This window comes from Helianthus annuus, chromosome 13 (assembly GCF_002127325.2).
Source record: "Helianthus annuus cultivar XRQ/B chromosome 13, HanXRQr2.0-SUNRISE, whole genome shotgun sequence".
Classification (NCBI taxonomy): domain Eukaryota; kingdom Viridiplantae; phylum Streptophyta; class Magnoliopsida; order Asterales; family Asteraceae; genus Helianthus; species Helianthus annuus.
Genome location: NC_035445.2, coordinates 90,503,040 through 90,525,380, shown reverse-complemented (window position 1 = coordinate 90,525,380; position 22,341 = coordinate 90,503,040). Strand labels below are relative to the sequence as shown.

The 22,341-nt window shown below is 39.8% G+C and overlaps 2 protein-coding genes across 2 annotated transcripts; one reads left to right on the top strand and one right to left on the bottom strand.

The window, feature by feature from the left end:
- Nucleotides 1-2,529: 2,529 nt before the first annotated feature.
- Nucleotides 2,530-3,165, top strand: LOC110901280 (leucine-rich repeat extensin-like protein 5). Its single transcript, XM_022148118.1, has one exon. It carries the CDS (start codon nucleotides 2,530-2,532, stop codon nucleotides 3,163-3,165), a length of 636 nt encoding a protein of 211 aa, XP_022003810.1.
- A 14,460-nt stretch (nucleotides 3,166-17,625) lies between these two features.
- Nucleotides 17,626-20,055, bottom strand: LOC110898607 (transmembrane 9 superfamily member 11). Its single transcript, XM_022145412.2, has 2 exons — nucleotides 18,734-20,055; nucleotides 17,626-18,499 (listed from the first exon to the last, which is right to left on the bottom strand). The coding sequence occupies exons 1-2, from the start codon at nucleotides 19,902-19,904 to the stop codon at nucleotides 17,706-17,708; spliced, it is 1,965 nt and encodes a 654-aa protein (XP_022001104.1). The 5' UTR covers nucleotides 19,905-20,055; the 3' UTR covers nucleotides 17,626-17,705.
- Nucleotides 20,056-22,341: the final 2,286 nt, after the last annotated feature.

The following is a 22,341-nucleotide window of genomic DNA, read 5'->3' as shown; positions in this document are numbered from 1 at the left end:
CTTTTTAGTATTTAAAAGGCGTAATTAGCATGAAGCCTACCTAAACCCGATTTTTGACACCAAACTTTCTACCTACTGATGTTAAATAATATCTTGGGATTTTTAAAGATTTTTATCTATTTTTAGGCTGAGCATAACATAGGATTATAGCCTAATTTCGGTAATTACCGGTTTTACCCTTTTCATCCATAAAATGAGTTTTACCTAACATTTTAGTGCCAAAATTTTTGCTACTGATTCCATATGATAAATATAATATTTTGAACTTTATAAACTGACCAAAATCTCATATTTCCTATTATTACCATAATAGCCCTTTAAATCGCATTTTAAGCAGTTTTAGCACCTAGTATGGGTCAAAACTATATTTGTCATATAAAACTCATAACCTACTGATGTTTTAAACTAATTTACATAATATTATAGTATGCTAAAGTTTTAAACTCAGAAACCTATTTTAGCCTTTAAAAGCCTATGTAAAATTACCAAAATGCCCCTACGGTGCATAATTGGTAATAAAAGGTATATTTTTCATATATTAAGTATCTTACTGATATAACTCATTAAAATACATGTTTTTATTAATCTAATTAGACCTAGAACTCAGTTTTATAAATAAACTCTTTTATGAGCATTAAAATTACCAAAATACCCTTATGGGACTTATTTTGATTTAAGTTGCTTTTTGGGCATAAATGTTGATATACTACTGATATATTAACATATTTTGAGCATAATAATGATTAAGACCTGTATTTAATTTATTTGGTTACCCGTTATGTATTTACGCGTTCGGGTCAGTTTACATGACTAGTTTACGTAAAGTAGCCGAAACGGGCTTAACCTTGTCATTAAATCCTCATTTTCCAGAATGTGTTTAGTTTACACATATTATACAAGTATCCAAGCTTGTCGGGTCTAAATCACATTCTATCCCAGTCTCCGCTTAATTTACCGTTTAGGTCTGTAAGGTTTCCTTCTAGCTAGCCGGTCTAAGTCCTTGACTTAAATAACGACCCGTTAGCATCCTAATAGATAAATTAAACCTGATTAACAGCTTCCGGTAAAAAGTGCCTTTCAAGAACCTTAGGAATTTACTGCTACCACCAGGTAAATACTTTTAACTTATTTTCCCTATACGGGCTTGGGATACGGTATATTAATACCGCTTGGTCGGGTATGGGATTATTTTGTCGGATTGTGATTTAATAAATCCGCATAACCCGTTTTAATCTGTATTATTTGATAACATAAACAATTGGGGGTTAACGACTGTGTCCTGGATATCCTCGGCTCATTTAAATTATTAATGGCCACGACCTATGCACGGGGTGCAGACATGCACCTGACAGATGCAAATGCTAAATATTAAATTACCCACAAGTTGGGGATAACTCCTTTGTGGGTTCTATAAGTGGTGAGTCAGTTAATCATGTCCCGCTTCCAAACCGGGCCCACTTGTATGACAAATATCTAAAGCTGTAAACAAGATCTTAATAAAGATTGTCCCAAGTTATAAAGGATTTGTGCCATGTGCATCTAAATCAATTTTCTTAAATGTTTTCAAAACGAGTCAGTTAAATTGTATTTACCAGTGTATACTGACGTATTTTCCTAAAGATTGAATTGACAGGTACTTATCGAAATAGGCTGGAGCTATAGGGTGTTGTAAAGGATCTTGCAAATCCCATAGATACCCGGAGTCTGTAGTTTATGTTTCTTTGTACTTTATGATCTGCCTGTGGATCTTATTACATTCTAGTCTGTATTATTCATGTACTCGAACATCGACAGACAATATGGTTTGTAATAGTTTATTTACCAGCCTTCCGCTGTGCTATATTATTGCGTGTGTTGACAATGATTATATCAACTACGTCACGATACTCCCCGTCGGGCCCACCGGTAACACGTGGAATATTGGGGTGTGACAGGTTGGTATCAGAGCCAACATTGAGTGAATTAAACACTAACCTTTTGTGTTTAATCTCAATGACACAATAAGCACATTCCTTAGACTCTCGAGTCTAGGCAAATGACCTAGGATGCATATTTACTTTTCCTTTGCTGTTATTATGTTTTGTTTTATTTTTGTTTTCTTATTTCAACAGGAAACTCACCATCATGCCTCCAAGAGTAAGGGGACGAGGCAAGGGTCCCATGCGTGGAGGACCGTCGTCAGCTGGACCATCACACACACGCACTCCATCAGTGTCTCTATCCTCCTCCGACTCTCACGATATGTGGGGTCAACCTTACGAGCCGGCAAGACACTCAATCTCGCTAAGCTCTTCGCCTTCTTTTCATCCGTCTTTCGGACCATTTGCTCCAAACGAGCCCGAACACTCTCACCATTCTCAACAATCTCACCATTCGCATGAGTCTTACCATTCACACCACTCTTTGCAATCCCATTCATTTCACCACTCTGACTCCCCCTACTCCCCGGGACAGTTCAACCCAACCGACTATGTTATTGATTTTCTTGGCTATAACCCATTGGGCCCTGAGGACCATTTCTCTCAGGAAATGGAAATGGATGATGACCCCGACCTGGAGATACAAACAGGAACCCCGGGCCACCCTATCAGCATATCTAGTGGGTCTCCGTTTCAGGGATCCCCTTACCGTGGGCCCGACTCATTCCAGGAGAGGATGGGTACCTATGAATGGTTCTTTACACCATCTTACCATAGCTCTCCAGCCCAACCACCTTTGGAAGATCCTCAACTTCAAGCTGTCTCACCACCACCACTCCCGGTAGAGGAGCCACCGCAACAGCCACTGCAGCCACCTCCGGAGCCTCCGAGGCGAAGGAGGAACGCACGCATGTCCGTTAGAGGAGGACCCCGTTTCAGTTCTCCTCATGGTTCGAGTTCCTATCCCCCTATTCCGGAGGACCCCCAGATGGGTGGACCCTCAAACGTGGCACCGGAGGCTAATCCTCCGCAAGCTTCTTATGCACCACCTCAGCCGCCTGTGGGTTTTGATAACCCAATTCCGACGTACCCATGTCCTTCCAGGTACAATCCTTATGAGAACCCATTGGGGTACCCCTCGGACTATGTATCTCAAGACCTATACCTTACGGCTGCGCAGTATCACCACCTCTATCCTTCTACTTACCCTCCTATGCATCCAGCTGGATACCCGGGTCAGGGTTAACAGTACCCGCCGTACCAGCCACCTCCTCCCCAGCAGCTATAGCAACAGCAACAAACTCAAGAAATTCTGGAGAGGCTAGATAAGGTTGAAAACAAGGCTAGGAAGAACAAGGAAAGGCATACTAGCTTCATGAAAGGCCTTGCGAACCTTATCAAAGGGAAGAAGAAGTAGAGGATTGTTCTATTTTCTTGGTTGTTGTAATCGTGTCCTTGCGAGGACATTTGTTTGGTTTCTGTATCAAGTCCCTGCGTGGACTTATTTTCCTTTATGTATGCCCCTGTGCGGGTAGTTTGTCTTTTTCTAAGTCTTGTTTAGGGCAGTTGTACTTGTTTTCAGTTTAATGAAGTTTTAACTTTGGTTTTTAATTGTGTATTTTATTACACCCTGTTATCTCTTTTCAATTTATAATTGATCTGCCAAAGAAATTCTTAGAGGTATAACCTAGCCAAAGTATTAATTGGCTATGATGGTACAACCTTTTTAAGATAGCAAATCTCTGTTAACATCTGAAAACATGTTAACATTCCTAGCTGTGCGGTACGAGAAACCACACAAGCTTCCAAAAGGTACTTGGATTTCTCCAAGTCACATAAAGCTAAAATGATCAATGCGAATCATGGCTAGTAAACATCAATATGATGTATACACCAAGACATCCATTTGAGATGCATGCTTTTAAAGCTAAGGTGTAAAAATGGCAATGAAAGTACAATTTATAAACTTCTTGTCAAAAAGGCGATGAACTTTGTTCAACCCTTAAAAGATCACCGGTCTTAGAGATCGTTAGATAGATCTTAACTCATCCTTGTGACAAGCTTCCTAAGCTATTTAAATGTCCGTCAAGACGAGTTTAATAATGAATAAAATGTCTTTTACGACATTGGCAGTTGTGAAATTTCTATCCTTCCCCTGCCCAATAATGTAAAGAATAATGCATTCTATTAACTTTTAGTTATGATTTGAAATGGTCTAAATGGTTTAATAATACCATGACCACTGGATCATCAATGCAATGAATCTATATGTATTTTAAATTATTATTATTTTCTATATTATAGCATCCAGAAATGGTTGGCTCAGACGAAGCAAACAGTCATCCAGCAGAGGGCAACACCAGAATCAATATTACTGGTGCCGAACTGCAAGCTTTGATCACTGCTGCAGTTTCTCAAGCGGTAGAGGCTAAGTTTAAAGAGCCGAGTGTTGTTCGGTCTCAAACTCTTTCGAAAACCCATTCTCAACCCCATACTCATAGGAAAAGTGAGTCCTTGCACTCGTCTAACCAGGGTAGTGTACCCAAGAAGCAGGTTGTTCCTGAGCCTACCCTTAGGCACGCCAAGGGTTGTACTTACAAATATTTTGTTTCCTGTAAGCCAAGAGACTTTACAGGAGAAAAAGGGGCGATAGACTGTATGAAGTGGTTAGATGAGATGGAAACGGTGATAGATATTAGCGGTTGCGCTAAAGAAGATGTGGTTATGTTTGTCTCCCAATCTTTTAAGGGCGATGCCCTTACATGGTGGAAAGCGCTTGTACAATCCACTGGGAAAGTGCATTTGTATAATCTCTCATGGGAGAAGTTTGTTGATCTGGTTAAGGACACTTATTGTCCTCAGCATGAAGTAGAGCGCATAGAGACTGATATTCTCACCCTCGTGATGAAGGATCTAAACTGTAGATCCTATGTGACTAGTTTCAATTCCATGTCGAGGCTTGTACCGTATCTAGTCACACCTGAGCCCAAGCGCATTGCGCGTTTTATTGGTGGTTTGGCCCCTGAAGTTAAGGGGAATGTTAAGGCTTCAAAGCCAACCACCTATAGATCCGCTGTGGATCTATCATTATCCCTCACTTTGGATATTGTGAGGAGCAGGGCGAAGAAAAATTCTGAAGAGGGGAAGAGGAAGAGAGAGGATGATCAGTCCTCCCAGTCGAATAAGAAAGGAAAAGGGAACTCTGGTTCCAAGAAAGGGCAGACTGGTGATAAGCCCAGGTGTAAGACTTGCCACAAAAGGCATTTTGGCAAGTGCAACCAAGACCCGCAGGCTAAACCATGTGGAATCTGCAAGAAGAAGGGGCACAAATCTGTCGAGTGCCGGAACATTAAGGATGCAACATGTTACGGTTGCAATGAAAAGGGGCACATCAAGACCAATTGCCCCAAGAATGCGAAGAAGCCTGAGGAGGCTAAGAAGAACAATGCCAGGGTGTTTCAGATGCAGGCACGGGAAGCGGTGACCGATGATAACATCATAACAGGTACCTTCCTCATTAATAATATTTATGCTAGAGTCTTATTTGATTCCGGTGCTGATAAGTCCTTCGTAGATCACAAGTTTTGTAAGTTGTTGAATTTGCCTATTAAGACTCTAGACATAAAGTATGAGGTAGAACTCGCTGATGGTACCTTAGAATCAGCTTCAACTCTTCTTGATGGATGTTCCATATCCATTAAGAACCATTCTATCACGTTGTCCCTCCTGCCAATGAAATTGGCTGGTTTTGATATAGTTTTAGGCATGGATTGGTTGTCACATAACCAAGCCCAAATTGCCTGTGATGAAAAGCTTATCATTATCAAAACCCCCTCCGGTGAATCAGTCACTATCCAAGGAGACACACAGTATGGGTTGCCCAGCAATGTGTCTATTCTTAAAGTATCCTAGTGTTTGAAGGGCGGATGTGTCATTTACATGGCACAAGTGACTGTCAATGACCCGAAGCCGAAGATTGAAGACATTCCAATTATTTCAGAGTATCATGATGTCTTTCCTGACGAGTTACCTGGATTACCTCCTGAGAGGCAAGTAGAATTCAGGATAGACATCCTTCCAGGATCTGCGCCTATTGCACGAGCTCCGTATCGTCTGGCGCCTACCGAGATGAAAGAGCTCAGAACCCAACTGGATGAGTTATTAGAAAAAGGTTTCATTCAGCCCAGCTCTTCGCCTTGGGGAGCTCCAATTCTGTTTGTGAAGAAGAAGGACGGATCAATGCGCTTATGCATTGATTACCGTGAACTGAATAAGGTAATGATCAAGAATCGTTATCCTTTACCCAGGATTGATGACTTGTTTGATCAACTCCAAGGAGCGAGTTATTTCTCAAAAATTGATTTGAGATCTGGGTATCATCAACTCAAGGTCCGAACTGAAGATGTTCCGAAGACAGCATTTCGAACGAGGTATGGACATTTCGAGTTTTTAGTGATGCCTTCTGGGCTCACTAATGCACCTGCAACATTCATGGATCTCATAAATAGAGTCTGCAAGCCATACTTAGATAAGTTTGTCATTGTCTTTATAGACGACATACTTATTTACTCTCCTAGCCAAGTGGAGCATGAAAAGCACCTTCGGTGTATTTTAGGACTGCTTCGATAGGAGAAGTTGTATGCCAAATTCTCCAAGTGTGAATTTTGGCTTCGTAAGGTCCAGTTCCTTGGACACGTTGTCAGTGAACAAGGTATTCAAGTAGATCCTGCCAAGGTAGAGGCTGTTATGAATTGGGAAGCACCTAAGACACCTACAGAAATTCGCAGCTTTCTGGGTTTAGCAGGATATTATAGAAGGTTCATCGAGAACTTCTCAAGAATAGCTGCACCATTAACCTCCTTGACCCGCAAGAATGTAAAATTTGCCTGGGGTCCCAAGCAGCAGGAATCTTTCGAGACTCTAAAGCAAAGATTGAGCAATGCTCCGGTTTTATCCTTATCAAAGGGTATTGAAGAGTTTGTTGTATACTGCGATGCTTCACACACTGGCATGGGGTGTGTACTTATGCAGCGGGGCAATGTAATTGCCTATGCATCGCGACAGTTAAAGGTGCACGAAAAGAATTACACCACCCATGATTTGGAATTGGGTGCCGTTGTATTCGCACTAAAATTATGGAGACACTATTTGTATGGAACAAAATGTGTAATCTATTCAGATCACAAAAGTCTCCAACATTTGTTCAACCAGAAAGAGCTTAATATGAGACAACGCCGTTGGATGGAAACTTTAAATGATTATGATTGCGAGATTCGCTATCATCCCGGTAAGGCGAATGTGGTGCAGATGCTCTAAGCCGAAAGGAAAGAGTCAAACCGATTAGTATCAATGCAAAGAACATTGAATTGAAGAATAGTCTGAATGAAAGACTATTAGCTGCACAAAAAGATGCTTCATTGGAAGTTAATCTTCCAAATGAAAAGTTAGGTGTAACTGCTGAACAGTTAACACCTGGAAAGGATGGAATTCTTAGAATGAACGGTAGAATTTGGGTTCCTATTCATGGAGGACTTCGGGATGTGATCCTTCAGGAAGCCCACAACTCTAAGTATTCGGTTCACCCGGGAGGCGACAAAATGTATCAAGACTTAAAGGCCAATTACTGGTGGATAGGTTTGAAGAAATCTATTGCCACCCATGTAGCTAAGTGCCTGACATGTGCTCAGATTAAGGCTGAACATCAAAAGCCATCAGGTCTTCTACAACAGCCGGAACTTCCCACTTGGAAATGGGAAATGGTAACCATGGATTTTATAACCAAGTTACCTAAAAGAAGGCACGGAAATGATACTATATGGGTCGTTGTTGATAGATTGACGAATTCAGCTCATTTATTGCCCATCAAGGAGACTCATAGCTCCGATAAGTTAGCCCAGTTGTATGTCGATAAGATTGTAGCTCTTCATGGAGTACCGGTGGCTATTATCTCTGATAGAGATACTAGATACACCTCTCACTTTTGGAAAAGTTTCCAACAATCTTTGGGCACACCTTTAAATTTTAGTACTGCTTACCATCCTCAGACTGATGGTCAGAGTGAGCGTACTATTCAAACTTTGGAAGACATGCTTCGTGCATGTGTTATTGATTTGGGTGGTATTTGGGATGACCACCTGCCATTGATTGAGTTCTCCTATAACAATAGTTATCATACCAGCATTCAGGCTGCGCCTTTTGAGGCATTATATGGTCGGAAATGCAGAACGCCTGTCTGTTGGGCAGAAGTGGGAGAAGCTCAGATATCAGGACCTGATATAGTCCTTGAGACAACGGACAAGATTGTCCAGATTCGTGATCGCCTAAAAGCTGCTAGGGATAGGCAGAAAAGTTATGCTGATAAGAGGCGAAAGCCTCTCAAGTTTGAAGTAGGCGATAAAGTTTTATTGAAAGTGTCACCTTGGAAAGGTGTGATGCGTTTTGATAAAAAGGGCAAGTTGAGCCCTAGATATATAGGATCATTCGAGATCATCGAATGTGTCGGCAGTGTAGCTTATAAGCTAAACTTGCCAAAGGAGCTGAGTGGAATTCATGATGTGTTCCACGTTTGTAATCTCAAGAAGTGTTTAGCCGATGAATCTCTAGCAATGTTTCATAAAGACGTGCAAGTTGATAAAAGCTTGAGGTTCATTGAGAAACCTATATCGATCGAGGATCGACAAGTCAAAAAGCTCCGAAGGAAGTATGTACCTATAGTAAAGGTTAAATGGGACGCTCGTAGAGGTCCAGAGTATACGTGGGAAGTTGAGTCCACTATGAGACAGAAGTACCCTCACTTATTCCAGTAAATCTCGGGGTCGAGATTTCTTTTAAGGGGGTGAGGATGTAACACCACGTAAAAACGTGTCCAATTATACATAGACACGTGTCCTAAACTCCGGTTATGCGAAAAATTGAGTTTAAGGGACTAAAGTTGACAACAAGTGAAAATATGCAAACGAAAGGACTAAAAGTGTCAACATGCCAAACTTGAGCCTCTGAATGACCACACGTGAAGAAAATATTCTTAAATGGGTGGTTGATTAGGTATACGAAGCCGTTTGTGAAAATAATCGAAAGATTATAAATTACAAGGGTTAAAAGTGTAATATGTCAATTCTGACCTCTGAGTGGCCTTTTAACGAAACCGAGGCTTCGTAATATTCAAATATACTCCTGAGAATATGAGGTAAAAAATTTCACGTGATTCCGAGATCGTTAAGCATGTTTTCTAAACTTTGGGTTAAAAGCGTCAACTTGATAAAACTTACTTTCATCAATAAATTTAACGAACCCGAGCCTAACGAAGTTTGGTTATTCACCCTAGAGCTTCACCAAACTAACTACAAGGGCCTTGATTGCCAAAAATGAAGTTAAAAAGGGGTTTAAACGAACAGGGACTGAATCTGCCAACAAGGAAACTTGATTTACCAGTTAACCAGGTTCAGGCGGCCCGCGTAAGACACCCCTTAGGTCTTACGCGGCCCGCGAGGGACTGCCAGATACAGAAACTTGCTGCCAGGTGCGGGTTAACCTGTTACACCGCCTTAGCCTAGTTTTTAACGACGTAGGGAGCTGTAAGTCAGTTTATTACAATAGCTAGGACACCTGGGGTGATCCCAGGGCCTCCTAAAACACCTGGAAGTAATCTAAATCCATGGAAATCACTATATAAGGAGAGTTCCTCTTGTGTTCTTGAACATCATTTGCAACAATTCAATTGTGGGACTTGCTCTAGAGCTCTCAGCAGTAACAAGAGGATTACAAGTGTAGAAAAGATTGCTAGGACCATTAGTAAGCTTCTAATTACTTATTTAGTTGTTTAATTTAGCTTAATTACTTAAAAGTCAAACTTAGTGTTTAATCAGTTTGACTTTCATTTTAATTACATGTGGCTTAACCACTGATCAAATTGAAAGTGGTTATGAAACCACATTAGTATAGGTGATTAACCCCTGAAAGGGTGTCTCCTAATTATCTCGTTTGACTGATTAAATGTCGGGTCAAAGTAGTTTGACAAAAAGTCAAACTGGACAGAAATGACAAAAATGATTTTAACTAATAATACAGAGGTTCTAAATTACATTTTAACATTCTAATGACTATCTAAACATGTATCAGTCCTAATCCGACAATTAATAGTCTAAGGGCAGATTATAACCGAAAGTCGCAAAAGCTTGACTTTTGCTTTGACTTTCAGTTCTGACCCGTTCAAGCTTAATTCTTCAATGTTTTAAGCTTCCATTAGGACCATATTACATTGTAGTATAACCCTCTGAAGTTATATTGCATGGTGCCTAATCGTTTGTGAGATATGCTTTTGATCGTCATTATGCTCATTAATGCCTAAAACGCCCTTTTTACATAAAACCGAGATTTTTAGCAATGTGAATGAACTAAACCTTTGCTACTGATATTTAGACATGTCCCGAAAATTTGACATCAGTTTGAAGTCTAGAATGGGAGTTATGCTCAATAGCGTAATTAAGGAACTTTTTAGTATTTAAAAGGCGTAATTAGCATGAAGCCTACCTAAACCCAATTTTTGACACCAAACTTTCTACCTACTGATGTTAAATAATATCTTGGGATTTTTAAAGATTTTTATCTATTTTTAGGCTGAGCATAACATAGGATTATAGCCTAATTTCGGTAATTACCGGTTTTACCCATTTCATCCATAAAATGAGTTTTACCTAACATTTTAGTGCCAAAATTTTTGCTACTGATTCCATATGATAAATATAATATTTTGAACTTTATAAACTGACCAAAATCTCAGATTTCCTATTATTACCATAATAGCCATTTAAATCGCATTTTAAGCATTTTTAGCACCTAGTATGGGTCAAAACTATATTTGTCATATAAAACTCATAACCTACTAATGTTTTAAGCTAATTTACATAATATTACAGTAAGCTAAAGTTTTAAACTCAGAAACCTATTTTAGCCTTTAAAAGCCTATGTAAAATTACCAAAATGCCCCTACGGTGCATAATTGGTAATAAAAGGTATATTTTTCATATATTAAGTATCTTACTGATATAACTCATTAAAATACATGTTTTTATTAATATAATCAGACCTGGAACTCAGTTTTATAATTAAACTCCTTTATGAGCATTAAAATTACCAAAATACCCTTATGGGACTTATTTTGATTTAAATTGCTTTTTGGGCATAAATGTTGATATACTACTGATATATTAACATATTTTGAGCATAATAATGATTAAGACCTGTATTTAATTTATTTGGTTACCCGTTACGCATTTACGCGTTCGGATCGGTTTACGTGACTAGTTTACGTAAAGTAGCCGAAACGGGCTTAACCTTGTCATTAAATCCTCATTTTCCAGAATGTGTTTAGTTTACCCATATTATACAAGTATCCAAGCTTGTCGGGTCTAAATCACATTCTATCCCAGTCTCCGCTTAATTTACCGTTTAGGTCCGTAAGGTTTCCTTCTAGCTAGCCGATCTAAGTCCTTGACTTAAATAACGACCCGTTAGCATCCTAATAGATAAATAAACCTTCCATACAGATTAATAGCTTCCGGTAAAAAGTGCCTTTCAAGAACCTTAGGAATTTACTGCTACCACCAGGTAAATACTTTTAACTTATTTTCCCTATACGGGCTTGGGATACGGTATATTAATACCGCTTGGTCGGGTATGGGATTATTTTGTCGGATTGTGATTTAATAAATCCGCATAACCCGTTTTAATCTGTATTATTTGATAACATAAACAATTGGGGGTTAACGACCGTGTCCTGGATATCCTCGGCTCATTTAAATTATTAATGGCCACGACCTATGCACGGGGTGCAGGCATGCACCTGACAGATGCAAATGCTAAATTTTAAATTACCCACATGTTGGGGATAACTCCTTTGTGGGTTCTATAAGTGGTGAGTCAGTTAATCATGTCCCGCTTCCAAACCGGGCCCACTTGTATGACAAATATGTAAAGCTGTATGCAAGATCTTAATAAAGATTGTCCCAAGTTATAAAGGATTTGTGCCATGTGCATCTAAATCAATTTTCTTAAATGTTTTCAAAACGAGTCAGTTAAATTGTATTTACCAGTGTATACTGACGTATTTTCCTAAAGATTGAATTGACAGGTACTTATCGAAATAGGCTGGAGCTATAGGGTGTTGTAGTGGATCTTGCAAATCCCATAGATACCCGGAGTCTGTAGTTTATGTTTCTTTGTACTTTATGATCCGCCTGTGGATCTTATTACATTCCAGTCTGTATTATTCATGTACTCGAACATCGACAGACAGTATGGTTTGTAATAGTTTATTTACCAACCTTCCGCTGTGCTATATTATTGCGTGTGTTGCCAATGATGATATCAACTACGTCACGATACTCCTCGCCGGGCCCACCGGTAACACGTGGAATATTGGGGTGTGACAACTCACCTACTGTCCCTATGACCGTTCCTATTCCCTAAAACCAACATCCCATGATGACCCGGTCCAAAGTTGAGGTCACGAAGCCCAATCCCAAATTTGGTCTCACTATTTCCTCACCCGCCTCGACTATTTCACCTCTTCCTACATCCTACCAAAAGGCTTTTACCGACCCTAATTGGCAACAAGCTATGCAAAACGAATATAGTGCTTTATAGGAAAATCAAACATGGGAGTTGGTTGCCAGACCGGTTGGCTTACCTATTATACGGTGCATGTGCTTATTCCGTCGTAAATTTAAGGTTGATGGCCCTCGAGAGAAGTATAAGGCCCGCTTGGTGGTCAATGGAAAATCACAAACAGTAGGCATCGACTGTCATGACACTCTCAGTCCAGTTGTCAAACCAGCATCCATTAGTACAGTTTTAAGCCTTGCAGTCTCCGGAAATTGGCCTATACACTAGTTAGATGTTAAGAATGCATTCCTTCATTGCAACTTGGAAGAAACTGTGTTTATGCACCAACCTCCTGGTTAATAAGGATTTCCCTGATCATGTTTGTCGATTGAAAAAGTCACTTTACGGCCTCAAACAGGCCCCTAGGGCTTGGTACACGTGGTTCTTCACATACCTACTCTCTCATAGGTTTCGAAGCAGTGTATGTGATTCGTCACTCTTTATATTCGCCAGGGTACACGCATGATATAATCCTCACCGCCTCCAACTCGGCTCTCCTACAGTCCATCATAGCCATCTTATCTCGTGAATTTGCCATAACGGATCTGGGCCATCTTCATCATTTTTTGGGAATCACGGTCACACGGGACTCTAAGGGATTGTTCTTATCTCAATCACAGTACACCCGAGATATTCTTCACCGTGCTAACATGACCGACTGTAAACCTTGTGCTACCCCATGTGACACCACCACCAAACTCAGCGCAACAGATGGTGAATTAATGACCGATAGCACCCTGTATCGTAGTCTTGCAGGAGCTCTTCAGTACCTCACTTTCACCAGACTGGATATTACTTATGCCGTTCAGTAGGTTTGTTTGTTTATGCATGCCCCACGGGAACCTCACTTTGCCTTTCTCAAGCGTATCCTGCGTTATCTTCATGGCGCCATCGACTTTGGCCTATATTTATCTGCTTCTTCACCTATAACACTCATAGCTTATTCAGACGCTGATTGGGGTGGGTGCCCTGATTCTCGCCGGTCCACGTCAGGTTACTGTGTTTTCTTGAGAAATAATTTGGTCTCATGGTCATCTAAACGTCAGCGTACTATTTCTCGCTCCAGCGCAGAGATTTGAATACCGTGGGGTTGCAAACGCGGTCGCTGAAGCTAGTTGGCTTCGTAACTTATTGCTGGAGCTTCAGGTTCCCATCCTCAAAGCCACTATTGTCTATTGCGATAATATATCTACGGTTTATTTATCGGAGAATCCTGTGCAACATCAGCGCACAAAGCATGTGGAATTAGATATCCATTTCGTCCATGAAAAGGTTCATCTCGGTCACGTTAAAGTTCTTCATGTCCTTTCCTCGTCACAGTATGCAGACATTTTCACTAAAGGTTTGCCTCGAGTGCTGTTTGAAGAGTTTCGGTCCGGTTTGAGTGTTCATTCCTATCACGCTCCAACTGCGGGGGGCTATTAGACGATATATATTTAGAATATATTGATTGGTTTATATTAGGAGATAATCATGTAATTATTGTATCATTTATCTGTTTCCATATACTTGTGATATCTCTCCCTATTTAAAGGGTATTGTTCAATGGAAGGGATCACGAACATTATTCGATAACCATAATCATCTTTAAATACGACGCAACGTACGTGTATGGTTTAACGTTTTTACGTTGTTTTTTTTCCCATTTAACATAACAAGTTGGTCGCAGCGAGCGGGTACTAAGTCAACTTAGTTATTATTTTCTGTGTTTTACGTTACGATCTAATTTCTTCACATTAATACATGTTGGTTGTTGGTGATAATATAACATTGGTATTATTTAAAACAGTTTTACAACCCCACCGCAACGCGATAGGGCTTAATACTACTAGTTTAAATTTAAATTTGAAGAAGACGAAATCAATTTTTAGACATAAGGCCAACAACCAATCATAAAAAGAGGCGAAGAAACATGATGAATTTGATTCCCAATCATACTTGCTTTTACTTTTCCAACATCCACAAATATTATTTATTTATTCGTGCTTTTCACCGAAAGAACAACATTTAATTTTACATTAAATCTTCGAATTCAGGCATATACAAACAGGGGTATTAGTAATCACACGTGATATTCTTAGATGATTCGTATAAAATTATACGACCCGTATAAAATAAAGTAAACTGATAAAGTTTGTGCCTGTAAGAGCTGCTTAAAGGAAAGATTAGTGGCGAAAATAGGAGATGGAAAAAAGATCAAACTGTGGCTGGATAATTGGGTAGGTGAGTTACCGTTTAAAGACCGATACCCTGATTTGTTTAAGATTGCAAAAAACAAGCAAGCAATTGTGGCGAACTGTGGAATAAAGGTAGGAAACGAAACTCAATGGAATATTGAGTGGAGTAGACCACCAAACAGCGACGAAGAATGGAGGCAATGGTCGGGTATGTGGAACGATTTAAATAAAACAAAAATTGGTATAGGAGTGGACCGATGGGGATGGAAGAATGACAAATGGGAGACGTTCTCAGTAGCAGCGGTCAAGAGATTGATCGACAAACAACTCATAACTGAACCGGAAGAACAGTGGAATCACTGGAACACATGGGCGCCGGCAAAGATAAACTACTTTACGTGGAGGGTAGCTATCGGAAGAATCGCGGTAAAAGTAGAACTAAAGAATAGAGGTATAGTTCTGGAAAACGATTTGTGCTCAAGATGTGGATTGAGGGAGGAATCAGTGGAACATTTAATATACGAATGCATAATGTCAAAAGCAGTCTGGTGGAACATCCTTGTGTGGCTGAAATTACCGACCACTGCGGACGTGAGTACATGCAAGAAGATGATAGAATACCCGGATGGTTTGGCTGGATCATCGGAATGGAAGAAAATAGTGCAACTGGTCTTTCAAACAACGATATGGAACCTTTGGAAGACACGAAATGAGAAGGAGTTCAAAGGAGGCACAAGAGCAGGAAGTAAAATAATAGACGACATCAAAGAAGACACGTTCTTGTGGCTGAAAAGTAGATCAAAGTTCAAAGAATTAGCGTGGGAGAGATGGGTGGACTTCAATATTAGAGACATAGTCAAATAATACGAGCAATGGGTGGATGGGGTGTGTTTTAATGTTTTGTTTCTGAGTTTTGTTTATATTTTCTTCGTAGTGTAACATTCGGGTTTTACAGCATATGCTGGCCCTGTTCTATAATCATAGAATTTTACCGTTCAAAAAAAAAAATTATCTATTAATTTACTACACAGGTTGGTCAAAGTCTGACCAATTAACCAGGAATAGAAGATGAAATTTGTTGCTTTGAATGTAATGTGAGGAAGTAAATGAAGTGTGGCTGCTTGCTTACATTGGAGATTAAAATAAATGAGGAGTGGTAAGGGAGAGACCTGGTGTTTTAAGTGACCCAGGTTCGATTCTTGCTCTTCCCGTTAGTTTCTGCGGCACCTAGTGATAATGGGAGACTAGGCAGAGATCGCTAGTTCGATCCTTGAACTGAGCGGGTTTTACCTCACCGCATTGTCGCGTTTTAGGGCGAGTGTTCACCAGCTTTGGCCCTAGATGAGGATTTTCCCCGGTTCGGAGGCAAGTGTATCTTGATGTGGTGAATTTTGCCAGTAGCCCATTTGAAAGATTCGTTGGCGGTTAAAAAAAATAAATTGAGGAGTATAATCAAACATTAAAATAGATAATTACTAACCAATAGATGTGATTAAAAAATATATACATCCGGTTGATACGAGCCCCACTAAAATTTAACAACGGATCAAACTAGACCGCTCTTAAGACACTTTAAACTAAAAATAATGGTTTAAATTGACTAGCACAGTGAGCAACACCACAACCATTGTTTGTTTCCATCACCAATCGCATTCACCACCAAACGTTAGCCACCACTGAATGTACCGCGGCTGACAACCACACTCTGCCACTGCCACCATAACCCATCGTCCGATTCGTCCGCTTCTCCGACACCACTACCAGTGTCGCAGGCACCACCACGTCACCGCAGCCTCAATGCAATCATTTCCGCCTCCTCCCTTGGGGTCTTGTCGCTACAATTAGGGCTGCAAACGAACCGAACGAACAGGAACAAGACCTTGTTCGTGTTCGTTTGTTGAGAAATATATGTGTTCGCGAACCGTTCACGAATACTTATCGAACGAGATTTTATGTTCGTGTTCGTTTGTTAAGGAAATGAACCTGTTCGTGTTTGTTTGTTAATTTTAGGCAACGAACAAAAACGAACGTTGACGAACACAAATGAGCACAAATTAATGTTCATGAACACAAATGGAAACAAATGAACACAAACAATCGTTTCATGAACAGAATATATAATACACTGACACTTATTAGATATTTAATTTGTCGGAATTTTGAAGTATTTAAATAGATATAAAAACTAAAAACACTAATGAACTATCGAACACAAACGGACACGTTACCGAACGTCCACGAACATAAACGAACGAACACGGCCTCTGTTCATGTTTGTTCATTTAACTAAACGAACAAAATTTCTTGTTCGTGTTCGTTTATTTATTAAACGAACGAACACAAATGAACTTCCCGCCGAACGGTTCACCAACTGTTCGCCGAACGTTTGGTTCGTTTGCAGCCCTAGCCACAATCAATACCTTTCGCCAGTAGCCGCCATAAAAATAAATATGGTTGGTTAAACTATTTTTTTATTTTTTATATATACATACTCACATAGTATATGATTAAATATGTCCTTGGGATATATGTGGATTTAGGCTTCAACTAACACAAATTAAAAATATAAGGTAACATATTATGAAACAACCGGTTTCAGGGGCGGACCTAAAGAAGTTCTAGGCGTAGCACGGGCTACGGCTCAACTTTTTTCCGGTAGTGTAAATTTTTTTATTTTTTTTTTCAATTTTTATACTAATGACAACTCTAAACAACTACGAGGACACCCCTTAAAATTTTTTTTACAAACCAATAATGTATAATCACAGTAACACAATGGAAAAAAACACTTGCAAATTAACAAAATCATTCTACTAATTTAATTCCGCCTCATAATCGCGTGTAAATACATCTAAAAACCGCTCACATGAGTCAAATCTTTGTTCATTATTAAACTAACACGACTCAAAATCACTGGACTTCCCTACATCCTCAAATAATCAATCAATCAATCAATCTTGACTGATGAAAAAAGACGATGAACAAAGAACAACGATGTCAAGAACCCAACGGCTCCAGTCGCCAGCATAACCGCAATAACCATAAACAGCGAATAACCCAAGTAGATTATCGCGGACACAGGTCCACTCAAGCTTTTAAGATCAAAAACAAGATAGTTAATCGAGTACAAGAAGATATAAAGAGCAACTGATCCAGAAGCATAGAAAGATTTCCACCACCATTGCCAATCCTCGACACAAAGATGCATGTAAGTGAGGACAAGTGACACTTCAGCGCAAACAGTCACGAGTAAAACAAGGACAACGAAGAGAAACCCAAATACGTAGTAAACACGTCCAAGCCATATGCTAGACATGATGAAGAATAGCTCGATGAATAAGGTTCCGAATGGGAGTGTCCCGGCTCCAAGAACTAAGAGCCATGAAGGGAATTTATGAGCCGGGATTTCTCTAGGGATTTGGTTTGTTCGGACCGGGTATTTGAGGTATCGGGCTCGTGAGGCCACGAGTCCGCCGAGTAGGGTTAAGGGGACCGAGATGCAAAACCAAAGTAGAATTAGTATGATGAAGGTTGTGAAGGGGATCGCCCCGGTGCTTTGACTTGCCCATAAGAAAAAGTTTAGGATTGTTAGTATGAGGAATGAGATGCCTGGGAAGAAACATGCGACTCGTGATGACACGAAAAACCATCTTCGAGAGCTTCCGGCTTCGAGTGTCCTTTGTAGCCAAACAGCAACAAATCCGGCTACAACTCCCAACAACAAGTAGAACATAAGCATACCTACAAAACAAACATGCGTGTCACTTTGTGACAACTTATAGCTGTAGCAGAATCAAAACTTTTTAGTCAGGGTCATTATAAAAATTCTCCTTTAAAAAACTCATGTTTTATATAAAATAAATATGACGAATTCCAGTGGTAAGGGGTCAACAGACCCCTTGACCCCCCCCCCCCTCGGGGTTCCGCCCTTGACTATATATATTAAAATGAAAGGTTCTTGACATATGAGTATACCTGAGATGAGGGCCCCACGTGAAGCCGGGGACATAAACCCAAGAGCGGCAAAGAATATCGTAGCGATCGCCATTCCAAGAATCCGACAACCATCGGCCACCATAACACACAAAAGCTGAGGACGTTCTGGAGCTCGAAAAACGTCAGAAACGACAAGTTTCCACCCGGATAACTCTTCATTCATGTGAGTTTGAGCATCATCCAACTCCTCATAACGAGCCAAATCTCTTCGGATCGTCCTCAACAATATAACAAGAACAACACCCGCGAGAAAAGTGATCACCATCAACGAATTCAATATCGAAAACCAATGAACCTTTGCACCTTCCATTTTCAAATAAGCATCCCATCTAGAAGGCCACTTTATATCACTTGTGATAAACGAAACCTCATAAGTATAAGTAACCGATCGACCTTCGGTCACAGCCATTGTGACCGAAGAAGGGTCACACCTAATCGGTTTAGAGTATTTCCCATATGGTTTAATATCCTTTAGCAAACTAACATCATGGTTCACACTACATGGTTGAACCTCAAACCCGACAACCATATAACCATCAACATTTGTTTCATTCCTTTGAGTGATCAATTCGGCCCCATCCCCGGTCCCAATCACACCAACAACATTGTTATGCTCATACTTATGAACCAAAACCGTAAACTTCAAATGATTAAACACATAATAACCATCATTAACCTTAATTCCCACAGGGTAACCAGTCCATCTAAGATAGTATCCATCTTTCTTAGTGTACCTAATTGCAGGAAGATTATCAAGATTCAAGTTAACCTGATACATTTCATCAATTCTATCCCTCAAAGTCTTGAACTCATCACTCGACAACGGATTCGATTTGCACAAAACTATCTCACTTTCATTGTTGAACATCCTAAACCGATAGGGTGAGTTTTCGATCCGATCTCCCATTAGAAGCTCACCTATGTTCTCAGCCTTGTCTTTAATGCCTTCAAGAGGCTTACAAAAGGGTAAAGTGTAATACCCATATGGGATTTCTGTATCTATAGATGTTAATGAATTCACTTTCACATTTAATCTATCACCCACATTGTATTTGTGAGGGAAACTACCAGGAAGATAATACCCATTAACAATTTCAATGAATAAAAGCAAAAGCAAAAGCAAATTCTTGAATCTATGAAAAATACCCATCAAGAATCACTAAATGGATCGAACCCAGATGCAGTATGGATCTGAATTGTGAAAAGATTGAAACGTTACCTTGTGATTTGATTTGGGTATGTTGTAAACAGATCTATAAAGCATAAAAAGAAGAAAAGGAGTGATTTTTATTGGAGTTCTTGAGGCGTTAAAGCATTGTAGAATGCGGAAATGTGAAGGGGAAGATGTATTTATATCTTTGCATTTTGGGGTTGGTGGGGAACCACTTTCTAGTTTCTTCACGTGTGGTTGCCTTTTATAAACCATCTTCTATTTTTTATATTTATTTTAACTAACTTTATTCTTTTTTAAAATTTTTGAGTTAAATGCCATTTTAGTCCTTGTGGTTTGAGTCATTTTGCCAGTTTAGTCCAAAGATTTAATTTTGTGGGTCCAAAAAGGTTTCACCGTTGCCATTTTAGTCCACTGAGTTAACTTCATCCAATTTTTCTATTAACGAGAAGGCCAATTCGGTCATTTTATATGGCTGAATTGTCTTTCTAGTTAACAGAATTACATATCAAATGACCGAATTGGTCTTCTCGTTAACAGAAAAAATGGATGAAGTTAACCCAATGGACTAAAATGGCAACTGTGAAACCTTTTTGGACCCACAGGTTAAAAATGAAACCTTTGGACTAAACTGACAAAATGACCCAAACCATAGGGACTAAAATGACATTTAACTCTAAATTTTTTAAACAAGTATACTTTTATTTAAAAAACACTTTATAAAACATGTCAAATACAAACTAAAGAACCATTTCCTTTTATTAAAGATTTTTATTTCATTCAAATTATCAGGGCAAATTACATAAGGATAGCAGGTAGACGAGCAACAACATGCACCGTCATCCCTTTCTGAATAGAAAATTCTAATCTACTAAAAACAAAGTCTCGCCCCTGAGGGGTCGAAAAGTTGTTGTGGACCACACGCTGAACTCTAGACAAGAACCGAATTGCCTCCGGCGCCAAGGAGCCGAACGTGTCAAACGCCATGGAAAACTTAGTCGAATATTAGAGATTAACTCGCTATAGGTCTCGATATCATATACAAACCGCATGTCAAATAAACTCAACACACTATAGGTCATTATATCAAGTAAAAGTTAAAATTTGTTATGCATCTCACTTTTTTTCCTAGGTAGAGTAGGTGAATAACTAACAAATGTCCTAACATAAACATCATACAGTGACTAGACGATACAACCCTCCTAATAACTCACCAACCACACTAAAGTGTGAACAAGTACCGGTTTTACGCTTTATGTAAGTAAGCAAGGGCGGACCCAAGGCATTCCTTGGGTGGGCGGGCTGTCAGAACTTGAGAATCAAAGACTTTTATTATGAAAGTTCAGAATCAAATACAACGACTGAATGATTCAGTCATCACAGATTAACAGTAAACAAAAGAGTAAAAGATCTCCAACTGGATGATCAGTACAATCAATAGACAAAACCCTAGGCTCACGAATGTACGTGTGAGACTCAAGGAACAACTAGAGAGCAGCGAATGACAGGAGAGAATGAGATGCTCGAATGACAGCCACCAAGGGACCAAAGCCCTCTTTTATCTTGCCAACCCTAAGCGACAACACCGGAGCACAACTGGCAACAGCAGGATGCAACGGATATAAGCCCAAGCCACAGCCCAAGACATCAAGCACCCAATTGAAAGAGCAGCCCATCCTAAATAGCCCAACCTCACAACCAAGATAAACAAGAGGTTAAAATATGGATAAAATAAAAGGAAACAAACTAAGACACGTTATATAATATGCACATTTATACTGGATAGATATAGGTATTTTAACATCCCCCCTCAGTTTAAATGTGCAAAGGAATTGAACATACCCAGTGACTTACACATTTCAGAATGAGTTTTTGGAAGCAAGCCTTTAGTGAATATGTCAGCTAGCTGGTCCTCAGTCTTAACACCTTTTGTTTTGATCAATCCGGATGCAATTTTCTCTCTTAGGAAAAACAAATCAACTTCAAAATGCTTAGTCCGGTCATGAAAGACAGGATTAGCAGCAATGGACAGCGCTGCAGTGTTGTCACACTTCAGCTCAACCGGAATATCCACAGCAACATTAAGCTCTCTTAACAGATTCAGTAGCCTTAATATTTCACACGTGGCACTGCACATAGACCTGTATTCGGCCTCAGCAGAGGACCGAGAAACAACACTTTGTTTCTTACTCTTCCAAGACACCAAAGAGCCCCCAAGAAAAATGCAAAAACCTGTGACAGATCTTCGGCTGTCCACACATTTAGCCCAGTCTGAGTCTGCAAAAGCAGTTAACTGGAAAGTGGTGCCTTTGGTAAACAGGATTCCAGCGCCAGGAGCATTTTTGAGATATCTTAAAACTTTGAAAGCAATTTGGGTGTGAGCCTCAGTGGGCTTATGCATGAACTGAGATAGGTA

What these genes read in the sequence shown, in the direction of transcription:
- LOC110901280 (XM_022148118.1), top strand. Translation starts at nt 2,530, where the DNA reads ATGGAAATGGATGATGACCCCGACCTGGAGATACAAACAGGAACCCCG.
- LOC110898607 (XM_022145412.2), bottom strand. Translation starts at nt 19,904, where the DNA reads ATGGGTATTTTTCATAGATTCAAGAATTTGCTTTTGCTTTTGCTTTTA. An exon ending in ACGTGGGGCCCTCATCTCAG is followed by an intron (nt 18,500 to 18,733) that starts GTATACTCATAT and finishes TTTGTTTTGTAG; the next exon opens with GTATGCTTATGTTCTACTTG.